General features: G+C 41.2%; 1 protein-coding gene across 1 annotated transcript in view; it reads left to right on the plus strand.

Annotated features, from left to right (window-relative positions):
* The window catches only part of map3k3 (mitogen-activated protein kinase kinase kinase 3), a 126,579-nt gene that overhangs the window by 95,524 nt on the left and 9,931 nt on the right, over positions 1–21,124 (plus strand). Inside the window, exons 15-16 of the mRNA XM_048560874.2 lie at positions 9,516–9,645; positions 14,057–14,234. Coding sequence (XP_048416831.1) covers positions 9,516–9,645; positions 14,057–14,234 — 308 coding nt within the window. The remainder of the gene's footprint in view (positions 1–9,515; positions 9,646–14,056; positions 14,235–21,124) is intronic.

Here is a 21,124-nt window from a genome sequence, read left to right on the forward strand (position 1 = left end):
AGAAAACCCTCGGTTGAGGAAAAAGCTGGATGTTTCTGACGGCCCCCTGTGGAAGATGGCACCATCAGAACAAATGCAATGGAGAAACTGGAAGAATGGGATGAAGATTTTATAGGAAGCAGGTTGTGAGGATGCATGGCCCAGGTGACTATGGGTGTCAGTGGTTTTGTAACAGATATTGGTGGCCAGCCTGTCCCCAGAAATGGAAACACAGGTATTGAGGAAGGGAGGAGTCAAAGATGGACCAGGTGAGGGTGAGAGCAGAGTGGAAATTGGAAGCAAAATTGATAAACCTTTCCAATTCAAAACAAGAGAAGAGAGCAGCACCAATGAAGTCACCGATGTATCAGAGAAAGAGTTGTGGGTGAAGGCCAGAGTAGAACTGAAACAAGAAATGTACCAGGCATGACTGAGGCCCATGGAGGTACCCATAGTCACTGCTTTTAAATGAGGAAAGTGGGAGAAGTTAAAGGAGTTGTTCCAAATGAAGATGAACTTGGACAGGCGGAGAAGGGTGACGGTGGATGGGGAGGGTTTATGCTTTCTCTCCAGGAAGAAGCGGACTGCCCTGAGACCATCCTGTTTGGGGATGGACATGTAGCAGTGAAGAGGAAGTGGCTGGAGCTCACGGAGTGGAAACATCTAAACTGACATAAAGCGTCAGAAGAATCTCAGATTTAAATGGGAAGGAACTGGACAAAGGGAGAAAAGTATCAAGTTGAGGTAGGAAGAAATAATTTCCATAGGGCAGGAGCAGGTAGTAACAGTTGGTCTGCCCGAGCAGCCCTGTTTGTAGATTTTGGGGAGAAGGTAGAAGCAGACTGTTTGGGGTTAGGGGATTATGAGCTGGGATGCAGAGATAGGGACATCCCCAGATGAGTTGAGGTTGGTGACAGTTGTGGAAACAATAACCTGATACTCAATGGTGGGTTCACAGTCCAGGGAATCGAGTGGTGTGTTCGAGAGCTCGCACTTGGATTCCGCAATATAGAGGTTAATATATCGGACAACAGTACTGCCCTGTATCTGTAGGTTTTTTTGTTTTATTATACAATATGCAATGTTTAATGATACCATAAAACTTCATCTGAAACTTAAATAAGTTTTAACATGCTCAATAATTTTATATTGTTTATCCCAATTAAGCCTTTAACATTAGTAATACAATACTGGCGCATGATTTGCATTGATTAATATAAAGAATTGAAGAAGCCACAAAATAACTTTTGAAGTGAATATTGACACCATTGTGGTTGCTGGGAGGGTGGAAATTGTTTATTCCTATGCATCCCTAATTGGAACTACAACAAGCAGCATCTCTGCACACATGACCAGGATTATGCAAGCCGAATCTCCAGACTAGAGCAGGATTATGTTTCTAGCACAATCAAGAGAGCGGAGATAACTTCGTTATCTAAACTAAAAACAGTCCAAGTCATTTACAGCAGTACAGTGTTCATTTCTAATTGACAGAGCAGTTACACGATCATGACTGTTCAAACTGGAAATAATAGTTTCATGTTTTCAGCATAGGCTTTAAGGCAATGTATCAAAAGAAAGATCAAAGAAGATCTTTAAAAATAGGCTAATGCCCTTAAAGAATCAAAGCATTTCCCAGCTGGTTGGTAGTCAATGTGAATTATTTCTAAATCTCTTTATCAGTGTTTTGTCAAATGTTGGTTCTGACCGTAAAGAGCTACAACTTGCAGCCAAATGGCTCATTTAACATATAACATTCCATGATATTTCACAGGTGCTATGTCAAACATTATTTGACACCAGACTAAAAAGGTATTTTGATAAGCAACCAAAACCTTCACCAAACCTTGGCCAATCCCAGACAAGCGTCATTTCTTGGGCGGCACGGTGACTCGGTGGTTAGTATCGCAGCTTCACAGTGCCTGGGATCTGGGTTCAATTCCATCCTTGGGTGACTGTTGGGAGGTGGGGTTGAGTGGGCTGCTTTTGGAGGGTAGGTGTGGGTTTGATGGGCCAAATAGCCTGCGTTCACACCATAGGGATTCTATGATCAAAGTTTGTTTGGGGCATGCTTTAGGAAAGAGTGAGCTAAAGAGATTTAGAAAATACTGCAAAGCTTAGATCTAAATGAGTAAAAACACCACAGTCACTAGTAGAGTAACTTTTAAGATTGAATGTACCATCAAGGCCCATTTTGTAGGAGCGTGGATATCTTTGACAATTGCAGAGAGTGGCTGGTACAAGGCTCCAGAAGAATTTGAAAACTATGATGAGAATTTTCAAACTTACTTTGTCAGACAGAGAAACAGCGTAGGTTAGCAAGCATTGGGATGATAGATAAACGGCACTTCGTGCAAATTATGTTACTGAAGGCAAAAAAAACTGTCAAAGACCATTCAGCGCATTTTTTAAAATCATGGCCACAGCTGCACTTTCTGCATTATTGTCTTCATTCACTCAGCAACTCTGTCATAAATATACTCATGGCTAAGCGCACACAACTCTTGTGGGGTACAGAATTCTGAAGATTCACAGCCTGTTGTGCGAAGAAATTTCTACTCTTAACCTCAAGTGGAATGTCCATTACATTGAGATTGTGACCCCCATTCTTAGATCCCTGGGCCATTTTCTCAGCATTTACTCTGCCAAACCTTAATATTAAATGTTTCAATTAGATCCGCCTCTCATTCTTATAGATTCAAGAAAATATGGCTCTAGCCCATTCAATCTGTCCTCATAGGACATTCGCCATCCAAAGTAATAAATTAAATGAACTTGAACTCCTGCCAGGCTAAGGAGACTGAATCTGCACAGAGTGCTCTGAGTGAGATGGAGTATAAAAGTAGGAAGCTCTTGCTAAAGCTATACAAGGCACTACTCAGACCACAGCTAGAATACTGTGAACAATTTTGGCCCCCTTGTCTAACGAAAGGTATGGTGGCATTGGGTACAGCCCAGGGAAGGATCAGAGCTGTTTCCAGATAGGGAGAGATTCTCTTAGGAGAAGAGGTTATTGAGGTTGGTTGGCTCACCAAGCTGGTTTCTTGTTTCGCAGACGTTTCGTTACTATGCTGGGTAACATCCTCAATGCAGCCTCTGATGAAGCATCTGTGTATTTTCCCACCTGGTTTTTAAACTTGGGTCCGTTGAGTTGGATTGCCTCACTTTGGGTTTTCTGTCGTAGTGGAGCGTATATGGGATCGAGTTCAATATGTTTATTAATTGCATGCTTTGTGGAGTGCCAGGCTTCTAGAAATTTCCGTGTCTGTCTCTGCCTAGCTTGTCCCAGGGTCTTGATGTTGCCCCTGTCGAAATGGTCGTTCTCCTTGTCCATGTGGATTGAGATGAGTGAGTATTGGTCGTGTCTTTTTGTAGCCAGTTGGTGTTCATGTTCTCTTGTTGTTAGTTTCCTTCCTATTTGTCCGATGTAGCGTTTCTCACAGTCTCTGCAGGGGATCTTGTAGATGACATTGGTCCTGTCCATGGTGGGGAGTGAGTCTTTAGTTTGGGTGAGCAATTGTCGTATGGTTGACTTGGGCTTGTGTGCCACTCTGATGCCCGGTGGTCGTAGGAGTCTTGTGGTGAGTTCTGGTGTGTTCCTGATATAGGGTAGTGTGATGAGTGTGTCAGGGCGTGTGGTATCTTTCTGATCTACAGGTTCCCCTGCAGAGACTGTGAGAAACACTACATCGGACAAATAGGAAGGAAACTAACAACAAGAGAACATGAACACCAGCTGGCTACAAAAAGACGTGACTAATACTCATTCATCTCGATCCACATGGACAAGGAGAACCACCATTTTGACTGGAGCAAGCGAGGCAGAAACAGGCACGAGACTTCCTAGAAGCCTGGCACCCCATGAAGCATGCTATTTATAAACACTGAAGGAAATCCAGAAGTGAGGCAATTCATCTCAACATTTCCCAGAGTTTAAAAACTAGGCAGGAAAACACACTAACACTTCATCGGAGCCGCACTGAGGATGTTACTCAGGGTAATAACGAAATGTCTGCGAAACAAGAAACCAGCTCGGCGAGCCAAACAACCTCAACACCCACAACCCGAGCTACAAATCTACTCCAAAACCTTAGCGAAGAGGTTATGTTGGTTGGCTTATTCTCTTTGATGTTTTAGAAGAATGAGAGGAAACTTTATTTAAACATGAGATTTTTAGGAGGCTTGAAAGGCACATATGGGGAAGTTGTTCTGCCTTGTTGGAGAGTCTAGGACCAAATGATGCAATTTCAGAATAAATGATTACACATTTATGATGGATGAGGAGGAATTTCTTTCCTGAGGGTAGTGAATTTATTGAGTTCTTTGCTATAAAGAACTGCAGGGGATGGGTTGTTAACTATATTAAAGGCTGAGATATGCCAATTTTTAATCAATGAGTGAACCAAGGGCTGTGTGGATAAGGCAGGAAAGTGCAGTTGAGGATTATCAGGCCAACCATTAACTCACTTGAAGAGCACCCTTGACATGCTGGATAGCTGACTTCTGTTCTTCTGTCTTATGGTCATGGTGCGATCTTTACAATGCAGTACATAATTCTAGTGAAGATTTTCATTCTTAAGCTCCATCCCTCTGTGCCAAATCCCTGCATTCTTTCCTAATTTTAGGTCCCGATGTAATTTGAATTTTAATTTGGTGATTCAGTCGCTGAATGCAAATATTTCCCAGTCATTCCCTGTTTGAAAAGAATTTTTCTGTTTTGGTTTCTTCAAAAGTAAATAACTTCAAAGTTTGCCATATTTTGTTGAACAGAGAGCTACTCTGTTTATAAAAGTAACAACAACCTTTAAAATTCTCATACTACTTTGCATCTTGTCCTCAATGCCCCTTTACCGTCTCCCAAATTTTTTTTTATTACTCTACCAAGTGTGTCTTCTAACATTGTAGCTCTCCACCAACCTATCATTTTTTTAGTTCCCCTAGTTTAGTTGGTCTTCCTCAGCCAGGCTCCTCCTTTCAATTCTTGAAATCCACCCCCACCACCGTTAACACACTGACTTCATGAGTTAGCTTCATCTTTTCTGGTGGTGTATGTAACTCATGTACATACCCTGACCAGAGTTCTGCTTTGAGAATTAACTTGCATCAGGAGATCTGTGTTGTGCTCTTGACAGTATTAGGGAGCACCAAGTACTTTACCAGCAGAGCATGGAAACTTAATACTGTCTTCAAATTGACACAGTGCATTGGATCCTGGAATAAATGCACTCACATTTCATGGCAATGTTAACCTGGCATTAAGTATAGATTTTGACACTCGAGTTGGGTAGCAGAAGCAGAGGAAAAAATGGATTTGGAGAGATTAGTAATTTTTCATTTAGCCTAACCTCGCTGATCTGCATCCTACAATTTTGTTATACTGCTGATTTGTTTTAAAATACATTTTAGCCAGCAGCTCACTTATCCCTTGTATTGCTGAAGTCATGGCTTAAACTCATCTGTAGTGAGTTTTAGTGTGTAGTAATTTTTGTTACATTTAAGAAAATGAAAAGCACTCTTAAAGCCTGGCCCTGAGCCATTGTCAGTAGAATAAATGGGTGTTGCTGTTTATGCCACCTGTGACTTTTTGTAGGTAGTGTTTTAAACTTATTACAGTGCATTGATCTAATAAAGGTTCTTTGCCTTTCTAAGATGCTAGCCAAGCAAATAATATCTAGTAGTTGTAATATAGTTTACTATACCGATTTCTTAAGAGAACTTTGGCTTAAATTGTGTACAATATGTTAATCAATCCCACTGCAGTTTGCAGATGGACTAGCCCTGCAACATTAAAGTATTAGGTACGCAACTCGTGAAGCAACTTGCACAAATGGCCATCCTTCTTGGTTTCCAATTTTGTTCAAGTCTGATATTGACCGAGAGCAGGTGGAGGTAAAATTGTAGACTGTTTCAATTTTTATTGAAACAACGTGTATTTCTACAGCACTAGTAACCTAAAATTCTGAATTTTTGGCATCTAATGTTTCATAACTGTATTGGCACATCAATCAAATCCAGACAGCACTGTCCACAAGTGGACAGGTGGCAATTCTGTATTCTTTGCCTGTCAAGGTGGTGTAGATGGAATTCACTGTCTGAATCATTGTAAATCTTCTCAAAACTCGATTGTACTCTGAGTTGTTTTCGAGTGCAATGCAATTGCTGTGCCTTTCAAAGAAGTTCAATTTTTTTATTTGTTTAGACGTGGAGTAAATGGTTGCTTAAACTCGCTAAGATACTACATGAGGTTATAATTTCTGGGTTAGCTTTGAAGTTTATTTGCTGTCTGGTAGTAGAGTCAAATACTGATAACATCACATTCTACTTTGTTTTATCTACTATGATTTTTTAAAAATAATGGCTTGCTAATTTCTGTTTGATCCTGCAAGTAAGTTTACATAAGCAGTCCCAAGGAGCTACTTAATTATCCTTCCTGGTTTTGCTGTGAAGGAGACTGGGGCAATCTCATCATCTGAAATAAAGGGGAGTGAATTTTATTAGCTATTTGCACTGATTGGTCTGTATAAAAGAAAACTAACAATTTGCAAACTTCTAAAAATGTAATAGCACTTTGTTATGTCACTCTTTATTGGTGACTGGGAACATTTACCTGCAGAGAGTGATGATGCCTTGGAGTGCCTAATGAGGCCAAGTGACTTAGCTATTGGAGATGGAAATTCAATCGGTTTATCTGGTCTTTTAAGCCTGTGAGTGTTCTTTAAATATTCTGAAAATCATTGTTTACTTTTGAAAAATTGTGTTTTTTCCAATCTAATTGGGGCCTTCGCTTTGTACTGAAGAGCTTTATGTTTCACTGCTGGTGCCATTACAATGCCCAAGTGTTGACATATAATTGCATACCATGTGACAGGATACGGCATACAATCTTATAGTGAGTGGATTCAGCTGACAGGAAGAGTGTTTTACTGAGATATTATACAGTTTAAACATGCCTGCATACTTATATGACTAATAACTTTGTGTATACAGGATTACTACAATTATTAGCAAGCATAACGTGTGGATGCATAGCATGTATTATAACGGTCCATAAAAGTTAAAAATAGTCATATCTTGCATTAGTAGACTTATTGATATTTTTATTATTGTTTCTGATTGCTTTGATTTATTGCTGTCTCATGTACCAAGATATTGTGAAAAATGGTGTTTTGTGTGTTATACAGGCAGATTGTACCATCCAAAGTGCACCAGGGTAGCAGAACAGAATGCAGAATCCAGTGTTACAGCTGCAGAGAAATCAGAATTAATATTTGAGAGGTCCATTCAAAAGTATATAACAGCAGGAAGGAAGCTGTTCTTGAATCTGTTCGTACGTGTATTCAACCTTTTATGTCTTCTGCCCAATGCAAGAGAGTATATCTGGGTAGGAGAGGTCTTTGATGTTGGTTGCCTTCTGGAGGCAGCAGCAAGTATAGATGGAGTCAGTGGATGGAAGGCTGGTTTGCATGATGGGCTGGGCTATGTTCATGACTCTCTGTAGTTTCTTGCAGTCTTGGGAGAAGCAGTTGCTATACCACTGTAATGCGTCCAAATAGAATGCTTTAAATGGTACGTTTTAAAAATTGGTAAGAGTCCTTGTGGACATGCCAAATTTCCTGAGCCTCCTGAGGAAGTAGAGATGTTGTTCTTTCTTCACCATCGCATCGATATGGGTGGACCAGGATAGATTGGTGGTAATCTCTCCCAGGAACTTGATGCCCTCGACTGCCTCCATCTCAGCATCATTGATACAGCAAGGGGTGTGCCTGCCACACTGCTTTCTGAAATTAATGACTGGCTCCTTCGTTTCGCTGACATTAATAGAGAGATTGTTGTCTTTACACCATGCTGCTAAGCACTAAATCTCTTTCCTGTATTCTGTCCCATTAGAGATCCAACCTACAGCGGTGGTGTTGTCAAAAAACTTATAAATGGAGCTGTGTTAGAGTTTGACCATCCAGTTGTGTGTGTGTATAAGGAGTATATTAGGGGACTGTGTACACAGCCTTGCAGGGCATCGATGTTGAGGATTATGGTGGAGGAAGCATTGTCGCCTGTTACTGACTATAGTCTGTGGGTTAGGAAGTCAAGTATCCAGTTACAGAAGAGGGAGCTGAGATCTAGCTCTGAGTTTAGAGATGAAATTGTTTGGAATTATGGTGCTGCGGGTGGAAATGTAGTCAATAAGTAGGAGCTTGACGCTGGTATCCTTGTTATCCGGATGTTCCAGGGATAAGTATAGGGCCAGGGAGATGGTGTCTGCTGTGGACCTGTTGCACCAGTAGCCGAATTGCAAAGGATCAGACAGTTTGGTAGACTGGAGTTGATGTAAGCCACAACTACCTCTTGAAGCACTTCCACAATTATGGAAGTCCAGACCCATCGGGCTGTAGTCATTGAGGCATACAGCATGATTTTTCTTTGCACCAGGATGTTGGTGGTCTTGAAGCAGGAGGGGACTTCACATCATAGTAGGGAGAGGTTAATGATGTCTGCGAATCCGCTTGTCAGCTGGTCCATGTAGGATCTGCATGCATCTTTTCAACTACGTCTGAAGTAGAACTGACCTAACTGATTATTTACCTTCATACCTGTGTCATTCTCAGAGAGATATTTTATTCTTAGGGAATGGATGAAAAATGTCAGCACGTTGCCCTAATATCATAAGAAATGGGAACAGGAGTAGACTATTAGGCTCCTTGAGCCCACTCAACCATTCAATAGGATCATGGCTAATCTGATACTCGTCACGTCCACTTTCCTATGCTTTCTCTGTAAACCAGTAATTTCCTATAGTGATCAAGAATATATCTCTTTATATACAGCTCTTTGAGGAAAGGAGTCCCAAAGAGACTCAGCCCTCTGAGTGAAAATATTTCTCCTCATCTCACTCTTAAATTGGGAGCCCTTAATTCTGACACTATGCTCCTGTGATCCTTAACTCTACCATGAGTGGAAACATCACGTCAGCATTTACCCTGCCAAGCCTCTTAAGATGCCTGTATGTTTCCATATTTCACTTTGCATTCTGCTAAATTCCAATGACGAGGACCCCAAACAAAAACCAGAAATTGCTGCAGAAACACAGCAGATACAGCAGCTTCTGTGGAGGGAAGGCAGAGACAACTTTTCGAAATTGGACCCAAAACACTAGCTCTGCTTTCCCTATACAATTACGCTGAGTTTCTCCAGAAATTTCTGGTTTTGTTTCTGATTTCCGGTATGCACAGTTATTGCTTGTTTTTGAGTCCCAGTTTGTTTAACCTTTGTTCATAAGACAATCTCTCCATACTGGAGACCTGGGTTTGAATCCATCCAGGACTGATGTAGGAGATGTTTCTTCTTTCTGTTGACTGCAAGTGTGAAATGAAGCTAGGAAGTTTTAACTTAAAGTCTGAATATGCACAGAGCTGTTGGATATCCTGCAGGATTTGGTAATGATCTGGAGCTGCCATTCTTTGACTATTAGACAAAGTAAAGGCAGTTTGGAATGATCCTCCATAATCCTGTTTCATTGACGACATTCCTATCCTTTCTAGGGTTCAGTGAAGGACCAACTGAAAGCATATGGTGCGCTAACAGAAAATGTGACCCGAAAATACACCAGGCAGATTCTGGAAGGCGTGTCCTATTTGCACAGTAATATGATTGTACATCGGGATATAAAAGGTAAGTATTTCTGGGGATTCTTTTGATTGGAAGTGTTGAGCACATTTGTGTGTGACTGAGATCATATAATCTAGCAAGGATGAAGGCTTCCTTCCTTGAAGGGCATGAGTGAGCCAGTTAGATTTTTATAACAGTCTGACTGCTTCATGGTCACTTATGCTGACATTAGATTTGTATTTCAATTTCTGGTAAACTGAAGTCAAGTTTTCAGCCTGTTGTAGTGAAGTAGAATGCTACACATGTCACACTATTGCAGAGCATGGAAATATTTGTACCATTTACTATTTATTGCATTTAAGATATTAAACTATTTGATTTCAGTTCTTGCTCAGCACTCATTTTCCTAATTTCTCCTTTCTGGGCGTTGTTGGTCCTTGTTAACGCGTGTAATCTGATGATGGGACAAACATGCTAATAGCAGTCACAAGCAAACTTGTTATATTACCAATTATCCTCAGTATTTAATACTCAGATTTTTTTGCTGTGGTCCTTCTGTGAATGATCAGTGTCCCATTTCTTCCGTCTCTGTTATCTCTATGATGCTGAGAACCTCATGCAACACAAGTGCAGTGACCCACCATCACAGCTACCAGTTTTTCTCTATTTTCATTAGTTTAAACATTTCTCTTCACCTTGTTTGGATCCTCCATAAGTATATCTGTATAGATGTCCAATCTCTGTAGCGTGAAGTAAGTAGTCAGTAAGTATCAGGTTAGTTTGACATATCTGATACTATTGAGGCAACAATTGACTTGAAGATGGACCTTACCTGCCAAGGACTGAGGCAAAGTTACTAACTCAAGTACAGTTCTGCAGCAATCTTTAATAAAGTCATCCCTCAGACTTTATTTATTGATGCTAGATGGCAGAATTATTTGGATTATGTTGTGTGAGAAGCATAGTACTTTTCTGTTACAGTAAGTGGTCCACCCAATTTAGTCCAGCTATCCCTTTGACACTCTAAAGGTGAGACAACCTTAAGAAAATTCTGCAAAATCCCATTGTTGCAAATTGGGTTTTACAAAATCCAATTGTGAATGACTCATTTAATTGAAGGGAACTGAATAGCTCACATCAATGAATGGTGATTTAAGGTTTATGTTAAGTGCTGTAATTTTCTGTCTCCCTTCCCCTTGCAACCTGACTGGGAGCCAGTCAGGAAATGTTTAATCATTTGGATGTGTCTCACTGCTTAGCTTTGTGTTGTACTGTGATGCAGGTTATTTGGCTTGCTTGATTTCTAGAGTCTGAACAGCTTGCAGGTTATAATTAAAATATATGATAACACTGTTTTGATGCTTACAGTGAGAACAGCACCTGGGATAGTACTGAATAATATAGGTTAGCAGGCCCCTTGAGTTTACGAAGTTTGTTGACATCATATTGACAGTAACAGGTATACTCGGTATAATATAAGTATATTAAGAGAGAGTATAATATAAGAGAGAGTTATTTTGATGAGGTTTTATGTTCCTGGTATCTATATAATGCCTACCACTTAGAAAAGGTGTCAGAGGAAGATAATACTACTTACATTGGAAATTGTCCTCCTCGGCACGCGCTTGCCATGGCCCATGTTCAATGTTCTCCATCACTTGTTGTTTTGAACAGTTGGCCCTTGGGTAGCAATCACAGGCTTCAGAAATACCGGAGGAACCTTGACTCACACGGTATCAGCACTTACAGGAGAGAAATGAATGGTTTAAGCGACAATCAGTGCAGCCGACATTTGTTGATGGCCTTGTTCAATGTTCTGATCTCTTTGAGATCAGGATAGGACAGGTTAAACAGCCAGTAATATAACCAGAATTGTAAAGAAGCATATGAATATGATCTGGAAAGTTTGGGGTTTTGAATGCTGTGATAGTGGAGATGTCTTGGTAAGATAGTGCACTAAAATGCTTCTCCAGTGCTGTTAATTGGATTTATTATGTATAATGCTGAACTGCTCAATTTGATGAGCTAGAGTGTATGTTAGCCTGAACCAATATACAACAGTCACATCAACCAGATGGTCCTGTTGAATCAATTGTGAATCATAAGGCAACATCTGTAAGCATTTACTGAGGCTTAGCCCATCTTGTCTGCAGAAGGTTGTGGAGAGATGAGCAAGTGCTGAGCATCTGACTAGGTGGGGAGAGTGTCAGAGAAGACCAAAACTGGCCCAGTCAAAGGAGGATGCTGAGCCCTGAGAATGTGCCAATCATCCCAACCAGATGGTGGCAAAAAGGAGATGCAGAGCATGAAGACTGTTAAAGCAGTGGGAGCTATGGACGCTGCATTGTCTTAGGGGAGTTTGGAGCACACTCAGCAAGTTTCTTGAGGAGAAAAGCAATCTTCACAAATATTCTTTCATTTAAAAGTAACATTGGTGTTGCCAAGTGCTAAGGAATTGCTGGACTACTAGAAAATGGTCCATTCTTCCTTCCTTTCCTTGTGTATTCAACAGGAGGATTTGGAAGGTTAGAATGAAAGAGGGAGGAAAAGGATTTAGTCTGAAATCAAAAAAGAATAAATTGTTGACATGTGATTTAGGATCAGACTGACCTTTGAGGATACAGGATCCTGGTGTAGTAAATTTGGCAGTGGACCTAGAAGGGAGAAACTATTTTTGTTGAGTATGTTGAATTCGCTCTAAATTATGTCTAGCACTGGCCCCAGACACTTCGCAGAAAGGCTTTGGGAAGCAGGCAAAGTGCAACAGCAAGGTTAATTCCTGAGATATTGTCCATTTCCTGACTTGGAAGTCTTGACTAATGAAACAAAACTCCTAACTCTCAATACTGACAGTTTGTGAGATATGTGCACAGAGAACTCCTGACCTCTTGACTTAGTAGCATGGAGGAAGTAGGGGTTGTGTAGCAGTGTTGTTGACTGTTAAATTTAAGGCCAAGAAGTGCAGTGTCACTGCTAACACCCTGTATTCATTGTTAATCACAGCTAGCACAACAAACCCATTCATTTGAAGTGTTGCTGTGAAGGTCCATGTTGGGGGCACCATTTGTTTCCTTTACTGTGTTTTATATGTGAACTGCTGACTATCCAAAAAATATTTGTATTGAAATAAAATCTCCAAAATTTCCCAATTGTTAAATTGAAATCAGTGGTATTTCGGCAGGAGGCAGAGTTTACACAGCTGGGCCCTCTGAGAGTTGTCCTCGGACAGGCTTGAATCTCTGGCTTTTGAATAGTTCCTGGGTCTCCCCCTTCTGTGGACTAGGTCTCTGAATCCTGATATCAGTAAATAAATGGTTCCAAACTGACTCCATACTGTCTACAAGTAGAATTCATACAGTTACAGTGCCATAGACTTTACACTTGAACTATTTCATATCTCCCTGTTCTCTGGCTGCAAACAAAGCCTATGTTTCCTGTTCTCTGCCAACACTGTATAACCCAAACACACTGATTTTTGTTATGTTGATAGGAATGATACAAAGAACTGTGGATGCTGAAAATCTGAAGCAAAAACAAATTGTTGGAGAAACCAGCCAACCTGGCAGCATCTGTGAAGTTAAAGCAGAGTCAACATTTCGGGTCCAGTGACCCTTCCTCAGAATACTGCTAAGTTTCTCCAGTAATTTTTGATTCTGATTCCTGTCAATAGTTTTAATGTAGCTCCAGGCTCCCATCTATTATTTCTGTATAGTCTTTACACTTTGAGCTCTTTACTCCTTCCTGTTACGTGGGCAAGGCGTGTTTGAACAAAGTTGCTGTGCTGCAGACATTTGAACAATCATGTTGTTGAGATGTGCAGCTAGCATTTCCTCTTTTGTTTGGCTGCACAGTCCTGGGAGGATCCATATCTATGCTGGGATTGCTGCAACGTTACCTAATACCATGTGCAGGACCTTGGAGCTGCTGCGTACTGAAACTCATGACATAATAAGTTATGTGGTATAAGTAGAATGACTTTTCGGCCAGTCTGTGGCATCCTGAAAGTGGAAAATACAACTTGTGTTTTCTACAAAATAACAGTATGAGATGTGGCTCTATCTTTCCTTCCACAGTATTCTGCGGAAGACTTGAGCACCTTTCAGGTCCAAATGACAGCTTAGATCCTTTCAAGCACAGCAAGTGATCATTTGATCAGGGTAGTTGTTATTAAACAGGATAATTTTAATATGCCATATCTCAACATCAAGTTGACAGACCCAGATCAGTAATATCATCTATGGTGACATCCCTAGCTTTTCTTTTCCCCTCCGGAAAAGGATGACTTCCCTTGGTTTGAAATCTGTCCCTGAATATCACAACTGAGAGACGGGATTGATGAGAGCGCCAGCCTACATCAGCCCGCTTCATAGCCATGCCTGTCATAGTGTTGCTCTGTTTATCTTGAGTCTTTGTAGAGTTTTCTATCTGAGCTTGGTATTCTGCAGTACTACAGATTTGTTCAATCTTGTTTCAGGGGCGAACATTTTGCGAGACTCTGCAGGGAACGTGAAGCTGGGCGACTTTGGAGCAAGCAAACGTCTGCAGACAATATGCATGTCAGGGACTGGAATCCGCTCGGTAACTGGGACGCCATATTGGATGAGCCCCGAGGTTATCAGTGGTGAAGGTTATGGAAGGAAAGCAGATGTCTGGTAAGGATATATGCCATAACTGCCTGCCCATATCAGAAGCCAAATACGGTACAAATTTAGCACTGCATCTGGACCGTTACTTTTTGGATAGTAAACATTTGAAATCCTGCCATTCCACATCTGCCTATTTAGAAATCCAAGTCATAGGCTCAAAGTCATAAGGTACAGCAAGATTCTGTCCTGAATCTGCAGGCTTTAGACCAATCCCATTAGCCCCATTTCACTGCTCTGTTTTTGCAAGTTTGTTTCCTTTAAGAACCTATCTAATTTCCTCTTGAAATCATTAATTGTTTCTACATCCACCACCCACTTCAGCAAGAAGTTCTATTTCATCCTCATTTGTATCATAAAGTTCTTCCTTACATCCCTGTCCTTCTGCCCAAAGCATGAAGACTGTTCCTTGAATTAATTAATGGGGCCAGTTTTTTTTGTCCAACTTAAGTAAACCTGTCAAAATTTTGAATATAGCTATAAATCTCCCTCAATTTCCTTTGCTGCAGGGAGACTTGCCTCAACTTCTCCAATGTAAATTGAAGCTAATATACCCCAAGTCCAGAAACGTTCTGATAAATTTGTAGAAAACTAAATCTAAATTGAATTGTTGAAAATCAAAGAACAAAAGAGAGGGAGAAAATTAAAGCAATTACTGTCACTACAGAAAACATAATAGAAAAACAAATGAGTCTAAAGGCCAACAATTTCTTCTGGATTTGAAGACCTACATTCTAGCATCTTAAAGATGTTGCATAGATCGTGAATGCATTGGTTGTAATTTCTCAAAACTCCCTAGATTTGAATAGGTCTGTGCAGATTGGGAGACTGCAAACGTACATTGGTATTCAATAAAGGAGGGATAGCAGGGAGCAGAAAGGGGGAGGTGGTAGAGTAATGCCACTGGACTTATAATCCAAAGAAACAGGTCAGTGCTGTAGCAACCATTAAACCAGTGTCATTTTCTATGAAAACTCACTTGATTCACCAATGATCTTCTGCAGACAAAATCTGCTGTCCTTCATTTCTCTTGTTTACACAAGACCCCGTACTGTCAGCAGTGTGGTTCACTCTTAAATGCCCACTGAAATGACTGAGCAACTTACCGTGTTCCATCAAACAGCTACAAAGCTTATAAAAGGAATTAAACAGGATGGCTCCCAACACTGACTAAGCCATTCGAAACAACTATAGCAAACACAGGCTTGTCAATACTATGATAACAAGGTGTAGAGCTGGATGAACACAGCAGGCTAAGCAGCATGAGAGGAGCAGCAAAGCTGACATTTCGGGTCTAGTTCGTTCTCCAGAAAAGAAGGGTCTAGACCTGAAATGTCAGCTTTCCTGCTGCTCTGATGTTGCTTGGCCTGCTGTGTTCATCCAGCTCTACACTTTGTTATCTCAGATTCCCCAGCATTGGCAGTTCCCACTATCTCTTGTCAATACTGTAGTGTCTTTTACTAATATTAGGAGGAGCTGTCCCCTCAGACTAGTTCAGCAAGAGCCTGATGTAGTAGCTCAGGTGGAATTCTGTGAGCATTAGTGTTACAGAGACTACCATCACTACCCCAGGATATCACTAGCCCTCCAGAGATGACTACATAGAGTTAACTTAAGACTGCTTAACATTCATTACAAACCCCAATGAGTCAAAGGTAACAGGGTGTGAGGCTGGATGATCACAGCAGGCCAAGCAGCATCAGAGGAACAGGAAAGCTGATGTTTCGGATCAAGACCCTTCTTCAGAGTCAAACATGTGTAAGAAACCTGCTGATTTGCTGCGTTTGCTCTGCCCGTGTCTTGCTCGTGCGCCCTCTCATACGCCTTCTCACTCCCTCACCTTCCCTAAGCCAACCAGTTGATGAATCAGTGTTCCTCCATAAATATATACCAATTTGAAGGAGGACTGATGGTCACAAGGACATAGAATCTACCCTGTGATGGGGTTTTCAGTCTCCAACAGCAAGTGAACTCTGAGCGCATCCCAATGGACGCAGCTGCTGGACTAGTTCTGCACCATGTGGTGATGGAACCTGCAAGGGCAAGTCTACTCAACCATATCCTCACCCTTCTAGCAGTTGCCAAATGTGGTAGCACTGGTAAAAGTGGCCATCAGACAGTCTTATGGAGGTGAAGTCTCATCTTAACATTGAGAATATCCTCTATTGTACTGTGTGGTACTGTTGCCAGGTTAAATGGAATATCTTTCAAATGGCAAGCGAAACCTGGACATCCTTTTGAAGTGTTGTGGAATACCCACAGCAAATAAATTGTATTCAGCCATAATCTGTAACCTCATGATCTGGCATATCCTCCAATCCATCATTACTGTCAATATTGTAACATTGAAGAGTGCAGTGGGGCAGCACCTGAAAAATGAGATGTCAACATGGTGAAGCTAGAACATGGACTGAGTCCCAAACAAAAGAAAACAGCACACAGTAAATAGAAGTAAGCAGTCAATTAATCACATTGGCGTTCTGTGTTCCACCATATCTGGACAATTAAAAAACTCAAAGAAAGAGAAGGCTTCATAAGCATTAATGGGCATGCTTCAATCTGTGCAGTGATGCATTCAAAGAGATGGCTCACCATGACTTTCTGAAAGCAGTTAGGATTGGGGAATAAATACCAGCCTAGCCAGTGATGCCCACATCCTGTGAATGAGTAAAAATTAGCTTGACATCCAGTATTAAGAAAATGCTGGAATCCATTAAGGAAGTAATTATTAGTAGTACTTTTAGAAAATCCTAATACAATTAAACAGAGTAAATATGGTTTTATCAAAGGAACATTATATTCAACAGATTTGTTAGAGATGTTTAAGGATGCAATATGCAGAGTTGATAAAAGGGTGTAGTGCATTTGGATTTTGAAGTATGGCAATTTATTAAATTGGGGCCCTTTTATTAACTCTGCATATTGCATCTTATCTTACATAGTAACCTTTTGTATGGCAATTTATTAAATTGCCATATAAAAGGTTACTATATAAGATCAGATCCAGTAGTTTTTAGGGTGATATATCAGCATGGATGGAAGATTGGCTACTGACCAGGAAACAAAATCAGGTAAATGGGAGGTAGATATCAGGGAGACGTCAGAGGTAGGTTCTTTGCTCATAGTGGTAGGGACATGAAATGCATTGTCAGAGAGGGTAATAGAATTGATCTCATTAGGGGCATTTAAGCGGCTATTAGATAGGCATATGGATGATAGTATTAGGTAGGGGTGGAGGTTAGATAGACCTTAGGTTTAGGGTAAAATTTTGGGCCGAAGGGGCTGCACTGTTCTATGTTTAAGATACTGGGGAAAAAGATTGGCAGACATGAGTATGAAGTAGGAAAATGAGAGTTATCTACTTTGATGGAAGAACCAAAAAACATCTTGTTAATTAAGTCAACGTAAAAACCCTTTTGGTGTCCTTGTATGTGAATCAAAGGTTAGCATGCTGGTACAGCAAATAATTAAGACAAATAAGATGCTGGCCAGTATTGTAAGGAGGCTAGAATATTAAAGCAGGAAAAGCCTTGTTTCAACAGTACAGAGGATTGGTTTGAATACACCTGGAGTTCTGATCTCCTTATTCAAGGAGGGATATATTTGTATTGGAGGCAGTTGAGAGGAGGTTCACTAGGTTGATTCCCAACTTGGAGTTGCTTTTAGAAGAAGTGTTGCACTTATACGAATGAAGTTTGGAAGAGTGAAAGAGAATCTTATTTAAACATAGGAATCTGAAGAGGTTTGGCATGGTAGTTCTGAGAGGATGTTTACCCTTGTAAAGGAATCTACGATTGGGATCTTACCTGTAAGACAGATGAGGAAGTTTTTTGTTTTTTCTCTTGGGGTTGTCAATCTTTGGAATTCACTTCAACAGAGAGCAGTGGAGACTGTTAGACAGGTTTTTGATCTGCAAAGGAGCTTAGCATTGTATAGGGTAAGCAGGAAAGCCATGGCCATAACCAGATAGGCCATGGTGTTATTGAATGCTGAGCAGACGTGAAGGATCAAATGGTCAGAAACTGTTCTTCTTTTCACTGATCTTGTGTTCTGAGTCAAGACCACTGCAGAGACTTCACTGCATAATCTCAGCTAATACCCAAGTGCAGTAATGAAGAAGGGTTGCAGTGATAGAGGTAACCGACTTAACAGAAGACATTAGATCAGATAATCAGATAATATATTTGAAAAGCAAAGGAGTTGTTGAGTTTTCTGGGGCTATTTTCAATTTACAGCATTTAAAATTTGGATTTTTTTATCTTAAACCAGATATTATTGACAAGGTTTCATCAATCTGAACAGATTAAGAATGTGTCTGCAAATGCATAATCACAGGCTATGTTAAAAGAAAATTATAGCTGTTTTGAATCACACATGAACGTTACCTTATACCAGTAGCTTGAGTCCTTCATAGTTCTGAGTACAAATAGACATTAGACAAGAGTGTTTTATGAGATCTGGGATAATGGGACAGGAGGTTCATGTGAAAAATACAATGTTTTGGAGTCTTTCTGACCTTTGGTTAACATTATTCACCTTTCACAATGAAAAGGCTGTTTATTTAAGTCAATGATTTGTAACATATTTTACCTTTTTCATATATTTTACATTATGCATACTTCAAGTTAATTCAATCAGATTTAAAAAGCTAAGAGGAGTGAATAACGCTTCTTCTGGCATATCTTTTAATGTTATCAGCCATATCAGTAGTGTTACTAGGTGAAAGGAACTCCAAAATCAGCTGATCTGCCTGTTCATCCTCATTATCCAGAGATACCTCCTAAAATGTACAAAGGCATGGATGTCCTTCAAGGATTGATGTAGCGGTGATAGCCTCTACGATTAGAAGACCTGTCAAAATCTAATTTCTCAGTTCAAACTTGAGTTGCTGCTTGAATAACATGTTGAAGGGTGCCAAGAGCTTGTGACATTAGAATATTTGATTGTACTAATGTGTCCTGGTTTCATGTCTGTGTCTATTTTCTGAAGTTAAAGCGCCACCTAAAGGATTGTCTATTCAAGCTGCAGTCAAACAGCAACTTCAATTACGAATCCAAACAACACTTAAAACTCTTCCTTGTATTAAATGCATGCAATATAAACATACAGGATAGTATTGAATGTTATCCTCCTAAGTGTTGGATCCTACATCCAGAATCTACTTCAGCAGCATGTTGTTTAATCCTGTGGCTCATTTGCAGCACTTAATGTGGGGGTCCTGACCAAGTCCAGACTTGGCACAGAAATCAAGTCTGACTCTTGCAATGACACTGACAATGTAGTGCTGAGGGAATGCTGCACTACGAGGCATCTTTTCAGGTGAGACATTAAATAAGGCCATGTCTACTTTTTCAGATGAATATACAAAATTGAATGCCATTATTTTGAAGGGGTGCGTAGGCGCTGTCCCTAGAATCATGGCAATACTTACTCCTCAACCAACACCGCAAAGAAAACAGGCTATGTTGCTGCTTGTGGGAGCTTGTTTTTTGTAATCTGGTTGTTGCCTTTTCTACGTTACAATAGTGACTTTAAAATACTTAATTGGCTGTAAAATATATTGACATCTGCTGAATGCATGATAGGTGCTTTGTGGATGCAAGTTTCCCCCCCCCCCCCCCCCCCCCCCCCACCACCACCACCATTCAGCTTAAACAAAACTTGTATTTATGCAAGTGGAACTGAACAAGATTTCTATTACAGAGGTGAGAGTGTGAATCACTGAGGACTGTTTACAGATGACGAATTACAAATCTGTACACTGCATTCTATTTACCTCAGTGCAGTCATGTGCATAACAACTTAGTCCATTAGCAAGCAGCCACAAATGTTAATTTAATCAAAACTGACAGGGTTATGGTGCTGGCTCAAAGGGCCAAATGGCCTACTCCTGCACCGATTGTTCCCTCAGTATATCAGTGGTAACATCATTTGAAATGCAATATATTTCAGGAGTGAGGCCTTGTTTAGAATCTGGCTGTGTATTAACTTGGAGACCGATTGGTTTTATTTGCAAACTAGAAATTTATAAAATGCCAAGTTGACTGTCAACAAATTGTGTGCTTTATGGAAAGGAACAGAATGGACCTGCAATTATAAATCTGCAAATGCTTATTCAGCCCATCAATTTATATGTGTCTGTGCATGCAAGAGGGAGTGAGTAAGGATATGCGTGTGTGGGAGGGAGGGAGAGAGAGAGGGCGTGTGTGTGTGTGTGTGTGTGTGTGTGTGTGTGTGTGGCAGGGGGAGAGAGGGAGAGTGCATGGGTGCGTGTGTGTGGCAGGGGGAGAGAGGGAGAGTGCATGGGTGCGTGTGTGTGGCAGGGGGGGAGAGGGAGAGTATGTGGGTGCATGTGTGTGGCGGGGGGGAGAGGGAGAGCGTGCGGGTGCGTGTGTGTGGTGGGGGGAGGGGTGGAGAGTGCGTGTGTGCGTGTGGCAGGGGGAGAAGTGGAGTGTGTGTGTGTGGGGGGAGAGGGGGAGTGTGTGTGCGTGTGTGTGTGGGGAGGGGGAGTGTGTGTGTGTGGGGAGGGGGAGTGTGTGTGTGTGTGTGTGTGTGTGTGTGTGTGTGTGTGTGTGTGTGTGTGTGTGTGTGTGTGTGTGTGTGGAGGGGGTGTGTGTGTGTGTGTGTGTGTGTGGAGGGGGTGTGTGTGTGTGTGTGGAGGGGGTGTGTGTGTGTGTGTGTGTGGAGGGGGTGTGTGTGTGTGTGTGTGTGGAGGGGGAATGTGTGTGTGTGTGTGTGGGGAGGAGGAGTATGTGTGTGTGTGGGGAGGAGGAGTATGTGTGTGTGTGGGGAGGGGGAGTATGTGTGTGTGTGGGGAGGGGGAGTATGTGTGTGTGTGGGGAGGGGGAGTATGTGTGTGTGTGGGAGGGGGAGTGTGTGTGTGTGTGGGAGGGGGAGTG

Source organism: Stegostoma tigrinum, chromosome 31 (assembly GCF_030684315.1).
Source record: "Stegostoma tigrinum isolate sSteTig4 chromosome 31, sSteTig4.hap1, whole genome shotgun sequence".
Taxonomy (NCBI): Eukaryota; Metazoa; Chordata; class Chondrichthyes; order Orectolobiformes; family Stegostomatidae; genus Stegostoma; species Stegostoma tigrinum.